Source organism: Ciona intestinalis, chromosome 11 (genome assembly GCF_000224145.3).
Source record: "Ciona intestinalis chromosome 11, KH, whole genome shotgun sequence".
Lineage (NCBI taxonomy): Eukaryota > Metazoa > Chordata > Ascidiacea > Phlebobranchia > Cionidae > Ciona > Ciona intestinalis.
In genome coordinates, this window is record NC_020176.2 from 5,086,911 (window position 1) to 5,096,530 (window position 9,620).

General features: G+C 36.7%; 1 protein-coding gene across 1 annotated transcript in view; it reads right to left on the reverse strand.

The window, feature by feature from the left end:
- Positions 1-9,620, reverse strand: part of LOC100184810 (F-actin-uncapping protein LRRC16A-like) — a 15,320-nt gene that overhangs the window by 521 nt on the left and 5,179 nt on the right. The window contains exons 10-30 of the mRNA XM_026836786.1: positions 7,931-8,004; positions 7,514-7,589; positions 7,030-7,118; positions 6,505-6,674; positions 6,126-6,244; positions 5,731-5,808; positions 5,593-5,669; positions 5,300-5,339; positions 5,179-5,249; positions 4,866-4,938; positions 4,306-4,428; positions 3,910-4,023; positions 3,648-3,751; positions 3,150-3,287; positions 2,626-2,834; positions 1,980-2,092; positions 1,643-1,762; positions 1,533-1,589; positions 1,099-1,211; positions 732-819; positions 12-353 (exon numbers count right to left, since the gene is read on the reverse strand). Coding sequence (XP_026692587.1) covers positions 12-353; positions 732-819; positions 1,099-1,211; positions 1,533-1,589; positions 1,643-1,762; positions 1,980-2,092; positions 2,626-2,834; positions 3,150-3,287; positions 3,648-3,751; positions 3,910-4,023; positions 4,306-4,428; positions 4,866-4,938; positions 5,179-5,249; positions 5,300-5,339; positions 5,593-5,669; positions 5,731-5,808; positions 6,126-6,244; positions 6,505-6,674; positions 7,030-7,118; positions 7,514-7,589; positions 7,931-8,004 — 2,388 coding nt within the window. The remainder of the gene's footprint in view (positions 1-11; positions 354-731; positions 820-1,098; positions 1,212-1,532; positions 1,590-1,642; positions 1,763-1,979; positions 2,093-2,625; positions 2,835-3,149; positions 3,288-3,647; positions 3,752-3,909; positions 4,024-4,305; positions 4,429-4,865; positions 4,939-5,178; positions 5,250-5,299; positions 5,340-5,592; positions 5,670-5,730; positions 5,809-6,125; positions 6,245-6,504; positions 6,675-7,029; positions 7,119-7,513; positions 7,590-7,930; positions 8,005-9,620) is intronic.

Here is a 9,620-nt window from a genome sequence, read left to right on the forward strand (position 1 = left end):
TCTTGTTTTACCGACTGTCGCTTTGTTTTTAATCCTTTTCTCTTTCTTGTTTTAACAAATAGTATTATATAAATTACAATGCTAGGTGCTCCGTTTTGTTTGGTGTTGTCTATAAAGCATGGCAAATGTGCCAGACGTAAGGTCAAAAAAAGGTTAGAAAAAGATATTTGTGATACCCCACCTGTCATGAGGGAAGACTGGACATCAGGTCGTTGTTTCCTCTTCGCGATGCTTGCAGCCCTGTTCCTCCTCATATCGGGGAGCAACGCACCATCCTCGTCAACTTGAACAACATCCTCTGTTGCTCTTTTCCCAACATTCTCCTTCTGTTTGTGTCTGTTCAGTTGATCCGTCTGTTTGGGGGAGGACTTTATATTAATGTCAATCTTTTCATCTATTACAAACGACTGAGGTTTGTGTCAAACGACATATCAGGTGAATACTTTCTAAATACTTCTACACAATAATACATAGTAATTGGTAAGTGGTAAACAGTTGTAGTATTATGGGGGAAGATGGAACACTATTCAATTTCATTTTCTCGTCCCATTTGGTACAAACAAAGTATGTTCAAAAAAATATAAAACGTATTCTCAAGACTCTTAGGTGCTAAAGGTGTCCCATCTTACCCCACAGTAATATATCTGTTTAAGTTAATATTTTATAAATATTTCTACATAGTAAGCAGTATATAGTTATAGATGTATATTGTCGTGTAACAACTAACGTACCAATGTAAGATTACTTTGCGACAAAGCTCCCAACAATCTATCGGCGATCCTGTCCGACATCAAGGTTGCCATTGATAAGTTTAATTCACTGAAAGTAGAAATGTATGAAATTAATTTGCTTATCCTCGCATCACGGGGCAACATCAGTCGTTATAACACAGGTGTTGTGTTTCATACACCTCGCAAATATTCATAGAGTTATTTATTTGGTTATTTACAAGCCACCACAAATATTGCTCAACCAACAAGTACCAATATATGGAACTTTATAACCCCATACAAGCAAAGACAAATAAGCAACACCACCAACCCCCACCTGACACCAGATATAATATATAAACACAACAATCAAATATAAACAACTCACCTGACTTGGTTAACAATAACACTCCCTGAAGTATGCATCACGTAATCCTTCACCGAATCTTTGGGGAGTTGACATTTTGTTTCAATTGATCTTTCCAACTCTTCCCTTATATCCTGTGTTGAAAGCAATGTTTATTTAGTGGTGAATATTCCTCATGTTTTAAATCACGGATTGTTGATAACATTATGAAGATATTTTTCTTTTTACGTTTTGATTTATAATTTGGACAACCCATCAGTGACCACTGAGTTGAAGCAATTGCGGTTAAGTTTCTTGCCGAAAACACATACGCCCACAATGGTAGCAGCGCCACGTCCTAAACCTTGTATCCTCTGATTACACAGCTATCGTTTAACTATTGTAGCATGAACCATAATAGATAGAAACATTATAAACAACAACAATAGAAACAATATACAACCATCCCAACCCACCATAAATATATGAGGACATTGAGCTTCCACTGTTTTCATCATACTTTCAATTGTTTTCTGTAAAACAACATTATGACATCACAATACCAACCACACAATCAAATAATCACCGTGATATTTTCTTCGACGATTTTATTCAAGTTTTTCGCAGTTTCCCTGATCTTGGACACTAGAGGGCTCTCGTCACCCGAGCACTTCTCCATCCCAATGCCATAGATATCTGATAAAAGCTGGGGAATAGGGGTCAGTGTTGAAATATGGCCATTGATTAATATATGGTTGAAATATGAGGTGTAGAAAGTGTAGAAATATGTAATCCTCTTATTTGAGGATATTTTAAAAACTGCTTTTATGTAAGACACAAATAAAAGATGATTGTATTGTTTTTAATCGCAATCGTGTCATATATATGTGCTGTTCATATTTAAATCACATCCCATTAAATACCTGTTTGGAATTCTTTGCATCCTTGACAAGTTTCTTAGCAGTAATGACGGAATCATTGGAAGCCGAATCTTCAACCAAAATCTCAAGGGCGTTTACCGTGTCGTCGACTTTCTCTGGTGGGATAACGGGTTAAATTAGTGACTAAGTTGTTGGTGTTGTTGGTTCACAATGCATCCAAGTGGAATCCTTGACCTTGTTGGTCATTTATTCTTAACATATAGTTGTGCTGTGTGGATGTGATAGCTAAGTATTAATACAGCTACCAATGTTACTTAGTGCAGCGCTCTATGGTGATATTGTTGCGCATGTAACGCACAGTAGTGTATGTTCTGTGCGAAGGCGCCATATTAATATTATTATTATTGTTGTTGTTGTAACGCGCGTGCGTACTCCTGTGTGTGTGACGTGTTTGTCACATGCTCGCCACGTTTCCTTCTCTCTTTTTTGGGTGTGACAAGTTTTGTTGAGGTGGACGCAGTTGGAATATGTTTTGATCGTGTAAGGTTTACCAATAAATATACAATACTCTGCATTAGATTCAACAACAACTTGCAATTTTCCAAAATCTTCTGGCACAACAGCAAACATAGATTTCATTGAAACCATTGTTTTCGTTCACCAGGACATTGGGGTTGGTTTGCCTCACCTGCCACTCTATCGAGCACTTGTTGAGCAGTGTTCGTTACAACTTGTTGAAGACGGAACTGCTGATCGTTGCTGCCTCCGGTGGCATTGGCGTTCCTCAGCAACAAATCCTGGATGCGAGCGAGAGATCTTTGTGTCCGTTCCGGATGCATCTTGATGGCGATGACGGCATCGTTGACGGGGTACGGCATGTATCGTAGTGTGTAGTTCCTGTATGGAAGCATGTTTAGTGGAGGTATGTTAGGTATGGTGGCACTCTATGTGTTGGTGAAATAAACTTACAGCTCTCAGGTGAGAGACCTGTAAGCATACAGATTTCATCGATGTCTTGGGAAAGACATTACAGCAAAGATAATGCAGCCCTGATGCCCAATACTGTATATCATACTACATATACTTAAAAAGCTTTGTGTCTTTAAGTAAACCTTTCTACCAATGACATCTTGATTGCTTTTAATTAAATACAACTTGTTATGGGTTTATCAGCCACGTTTTTATTTAAAATATATTTAATGAACTTCTTACTTTTCCATAGCATTTGCCACCTCATGGAAACCCAGTGATGTGAGACTGTTTCTATCTAACTTAACAACTTGTAGTTTGCTGTTGATTTGAAGGGATTTGGACAACACTCGTGCCCCGTTGTCCCCCATGTAGTTGCCACTGTGTGCAAGGAAAAGGTTATTTATTTAAGGAGCATGGATATAATGACTTTTATTTGTCTCTTTGAATGAATTTTACAGTCGTTATAACACGGGTGTTCATTCACCTCATGCCAGCTTACCAGTTACCATGCATGTTACTTTGTGGGTGATTATTTATTTAATTACGGCAGCGAAGATTAAAAAATAATAAAACAAGATTTGATCACCAAAGCTTTGTTTAACATTTGGGTAATTCAAAAAAGGTTAAAATCGTTGGATTATATAAAAAACTTGTTTTGAAATGCTTTAAAAATAAATATATTGGAATCTTCTTTGCTAGTTGCAACATAAATGTTTAAGTGATAATTACAACAATAACCTGATGTCGATGCTTGTGAGCGAGGTGTTGCTCCCAAGACATCCGAGTAAAATATGAAGATGTTCTCGGAGTTTGGAATCGGCGATGCAGAACGTTTGTAGGACCTGTTGTGCATAAGGGTCTTGCACATAAGGGTGTTGCACATAAGGGTGTTGCGCAAAAGGGTGTTGCGCATATTGGTTTTGTGCATAAGGGTGTTGCTCATAAAGGTGTTGCGCATAAGAGTGTTGCACATAGGGGAACACAAACATCATATACTCACGGAATCTTCTTCTTGCATCAACTCAACGATCCCCTCCATTACTTGCCTCATATACTTTGGTTTCACACCAAAGAAATTACGACCAATCTTAAACTCAGTGATCGAACGGTTTTGCTGAAACAACAGGCATTGTAAATGTTTTAAACAACCCATTAATGAATAATGGGTTGTAGTGATTAAATGATTTCAATTTGTGCAGCTTTCCACGAGACACACGCCCACAATGGTGAAAAAGTCCAGTTGTTAACCAGTTTCCTCTACACCAATGGCAACTACTTTAATCTTTGTGTCATATAAGTTGCTCAATAGTGACCACTGCATATTTTATATCTGATAATTTATAATCTATACGGTTGGAGTCCTTGTTCACCCCTTAAGTGGCACCCCCCCACCAACCTGCATACAACCAAGTAAAGGCAGTAAGTCACCATCCAACATATTGTCGGTTAGATCGAGGGAAACGAGGTTCGTTAAACTTGCCACGCAAGATTGGATGATGTGGCAACCCATGGATTTCAACTGTGGATTGCAATAAACAGATATTCAACATTTTTAATTTAAATATTTTAATAATAGACTGATGGTGCTCTGTTTGGCCACATTGTATCAACAAATAGAATGTGTTTTTAAATTAGGAATAAACAAAAAAATATGATTATTAAAAAAATATGGCTGTTTTTGGCCAAATGATATCAACAAATTCAATTAAGTTTTACAAAAGAAACTGCCAAAGTGTCAAATACGATTAAAATCAACCCAGTCGGTTGAAGTTCCAACCCATCACCCCATTGTTACATCATTGTTACATCATTGTTACATCATTGTTACTTCATTGTTACATCATTGTTACATCATTGTTACTTCATTGTTACATCATTGTTACTTCATTGTTACACCATTGTTACATCATTATTACATCATTATTACATCATTGTTGCATCATTATTACATCATACCTCACAACTTGATAGATTCAACGCAACTCGTAACCCGGGTGTTTTGTTCGCAAGTATCCCATCCATGATGTACCTGGGGGTATGTTATCACATGTTTGCTTTTATAAAACAACTTTATATTATATCAGCATATTTATAAAATGTATTTTTGGACAAGATATTTCAAACAGAATGTACTTCGCTGCACAGCAGACAAAAAATCCCTAAAATTACAAAAAAGCAATTGCCAGAAAATCACTTTCTGACTTATAATACACACCTACCTGCAACCACATGTACATAACATACAAGTTAAATACACCAAGTAAATCACCTAATAGCTTCGGGTGGCATCTTTGTGTGGGAGATATCCATGTTTTTCAATGAAGTTGTTTTGTGGAAATACTGGAACAAAGTTGGTGAGAAGGGAAATAATAGAAACAACATTAACTTACATGCATGACCGAGGGTGGGATGGCCGTGTCTTTGCTCTTTCTGGAAAAAAAACATTTTTAATATTTTTTACTAACTTAATGCAAAACAGGAGAAAACGTTTTAGATTTAATAAAAACAAGTGTCAAGTGTCTACATGCACAGGATTGTGACTGAATTATAATTGCAATTAATGTTTGCAGGTTTTGAATTTGTTTTCATTTTGGAAAAATATTTGGGTAAGTATTATTATACCCAAAAGCTTTTTAATATAATGTGGTAAATAATAAACATACAAACAATAAAACCCACTAACTTTGTTTGGAAAACATTCTTTCCGAGCGAAACGTTTTCCAAATATTTTGTGCAACCTTTCGCTATCGCACTGAGGTACTGTGAATATAAGATATTTATGTTGGTGTAATATACATTGGGGAGGAATAATATTTTATACCAGCTCAACAGCGCCTTCGGTGGCAGAAAGGTCAAGGTCAGTGATCTGGTTTTCGGTCGATAAGAAATTGAGAAGTCCCTGTAACAACAATGGTGTGAATGGAAAGAAACATACAAACCAAGAGAGCAGTTCAAATAAAAGGGCTTGTGTATTACAATATAAATAAGAAAGTTATAACGTAAACGCCCATAAGCGACTGTCGTTGCCCCGCCATGCGAGGATAAACAAGTTACATACGTGGTAACTTGTAAGCCGGCACGAAGTGTATGAAACAGAACACCTGTGTTATGACGACTGTTTTTTCCCCGCCATGCGAGGATAAAGTAAGTCTTATTAATTCACTCTCCCCTTTCACAGTAACTATATGTTCCCCCCTTCCCCCAACTCTATCTCACCTCAGCTTCCTCAGGACGAATATTATTCCCCGATAAGTTAAGATGAGTCAGCGTTGTCATAATCCGCTGACTTGAACGCAAAGCTTGGCATAAAACGTTGATTGACTTGCCTGTGATACCTGTGTCATACGTGATAATATTAACCTCTTGGAATATGAAAATGTACGTTATTTATTAAAACAACTAAGAAAAAGAAACTAGCAACAAAACGACAGTCATTTAAAAAATGCTTCAGGTAAAAACTACTTGTGCAAAAGTGTAAACTAAATAACAAATAAAATGGTATTTTAAATTCTGAGACAAATATAAATTTAACTTAAATAGCATTTTGTATAATTGAGTCAAATCTACCCCAAGGTTTTGCCCCCACCCCTCTTACCTGTTCTTGCAAGACTAAGATGACGGAAACTTCCATGTTTAATTACAGGGAGTGAACCACTCAGATGTACCAGCCCTTTGTCTTCAATGGAATTCCCAGATAAATCCAAAACCTCGATTCTACATTCCTTATTCTCAATCATGTTGATTGAAAGACGGTGCGCAAACTCGCTGGGAATAAAGGGAGTTTTTCTTATAAGTGGTGTTATAATACTTTGTATGTAACTTTATGGGTGATTGTTTTACTTGGAGTGTTCTGCACAATCAATTCTGCGACCGCAAAAATAAACTTATATCATCAATACATATATATATATATATATTAGTATAGTAGAGGAAAAGATAGGACACCTTTATCACACAATACCCAAATATCCTGATCGTGTTTTAAACATTAACAACTGTTAATGGGAGTCATGAGGATACGGTTATACAATTTATATGTTCTTTGTTTACCACCAAATGGGACGAGAAATAGAGTTAAAAGGTGTCCCATCTTCCCCCACCACACATACCACCAACTTACCCTTTTATTCCAACACCCTCCAACGACAACTCCTTCAAGTTATGCGAGTTCCGCGTCACTTTTAATATGAACTCCAACACTTCGAAACTCTGTGGTGAAAAACATCCTCAAACACAGGAATGAAAATATGTTTTAACTCTTAAGTTTTAACAACTGTTGTTTTGTCGTCTTCAGCTTAAAATATTTTTAAATCTTCGCTACCACGACGGAAAAGATAAAAAGTTATTATTATTCTGCTATAAATTGCTAAGCCAGGTTAAGCTTCCACAATAATCATATTGAAGTGGGGTTTTAATACATCCATGTTAGTTTATATATCAGAAAATTTTGCATAAAATTCTTATAACAAATGTAAAATATCATGTGTGCGATATATATACCAGCGGAAGGGTTTTAACATTGCAGTTAAAACAATTATACAATGCATGGGGGCCGTTGATGATAAAATAAACAAATTTGTAATTATATTTTCACAAAACCTTACCAGTTTAGTATTCCTGACCACCAACCCATCAAACCACTGGCTGTAAATCATCACTGATATAATGGGAATGATGTCTCTGGGGGGGTTGTTAATGTGATAATATTGGTAACATCAGGTAATATTATTAACAAAAATCTTTACATTTTTTGTAATGGTGAATCTTAACTTTTATTCCAATCACACCCTAACTTGTTTTTTATTAAATACAACTTGGTACAAGTAATTCAGACTTTATTGTAAGTGTAGCAGCCACACTTTTATATCACATTTAGTATTAGCATGTAATTTAGTATTAGCATGTTTTAAGTATTTTAAGCATGTTTTAACAAATGTACATAATACAACATATTTTTTTATTTAACTTTTTAACACATTGAGAATTATGTTGAATTGTTTCCATAAATATTCACAGCATACTTAGTATCAGGTAAGTCAAAATCCTTGGTGTTAATTTCCTTGCAGTTTTGCGACAAATATATCGTGTCTACATCCTGTAAGTGGTGTAATAATTATTATTACAAGGAAACAATGCATATTGTTACATAACTGTTTCCTCATTATACATTATCACTATTGATTATGATGTATGTGATAGTGTTTAAGTTTCTATTCCCCACTGCGTTAAACTAAATGTATGGCCCGTTTGGCAACACTATTAATTATTGTGCGACGCGGAAGCTTCAACGCGCGTAATCAACATTCCTGTGTTTCTTGTATATTTCTTCCGTACTCGTGTAAAGTCCTACTGTTGTGTTAGTCTTACTATTGTGTTTTTACTGAGACGTTCGTTTTTAAGTTTAATAAAGCCTATGATCAGTTCCGTTCAATAGTAGGTTTCCGACAATGTAATAAAGTGATTGTTAAAGTGGTGCAGTGACACATTGGTAGGAGCGCTCACTTCTCAAGCAAAGTTAGGGCTTTTGAGGTTCGCCCCTGCTACTATTGTATGTGCCTTTGGGCAAGTCACTTAACGGCAATTGTTCCAAACCCAGTGGTCACTAATGGGGTAAATGGGGGTACAGTATAAAAAAACTAAAAATCAAGTACCAAAAAAGCTTATAAAACAGAACACTTGTATTTTAACAACTCTTGTTGCCACACCAGGATAAATTCAACTTTTCATCCATAACAAAACAATGGCCATTATTTGAAACAATATCTACGCACCCATTCAACCTCTTCCCTCACTGGCGCCCCCAAGTAGTCACAAATACAACGATACATCTCGGAGAAGTTTCCACACGGCCCGGGTTCCGATTGGTCACCCTGGTTGAGCATGGATTGGATGATCTTCTGCCGGCCCAGTGGTTCCAACGATGCTTTGATGATCCGACTGGTATGTAACAATGTGTTAAATGAAGCTGTTTGGTGCATAGATAGGAACACATGGGTGATGTGCATTGTGTGGTCATGGATGTTAAACATATTCATCACGAGAAACTTTCATACCGGAATATTATTATGAAATATACATGTAGGAAGGTGTGGATTTGTGCAATGTCTTACACACATAGATTAACACAAAATGTACACGCAGCAACACGCACATCTACACAAACATATCTCTACCAGCACACAACTATGACCACACATTGCAATACATGCATGAAAAGTTGATGGTGTTGTAACAATAGTTGCATCCTGTGTCCTGGTTATGAATCATAACCCACACACACGCACGACACACACGTGCGCACACGACACACACACACGAAGCACACACGCTCTGTTTATCAAATGCTCTCATTGAAGTTACATTGCAGAAATTAAATACCATACATAGTTGTTCTTTTATGTAATTTACTAAAACGTCTCACATTTGTGAGGCACGAGGTGTATAAAACAGAACACCGGTGTTATAACGAATGTCGTTGCCTCGCCATGTGAGGATAAATAAGTTACATTCAAATAATAATAACTCAACCTTATCTTGCCCCACACTCAATCCATATATTTACTCACGAAAGCGCGACATTGGGGAAGATTGTTCGAAGCGACAACGCCACCCTCCCAATGATGTGATCGGCATCATCCGTCCCGATCATCTGCATGAAGTATATCTTTCCTGTGTCCGTGGTGACGATTAACTGGAAAGTAGGAGGGAAAC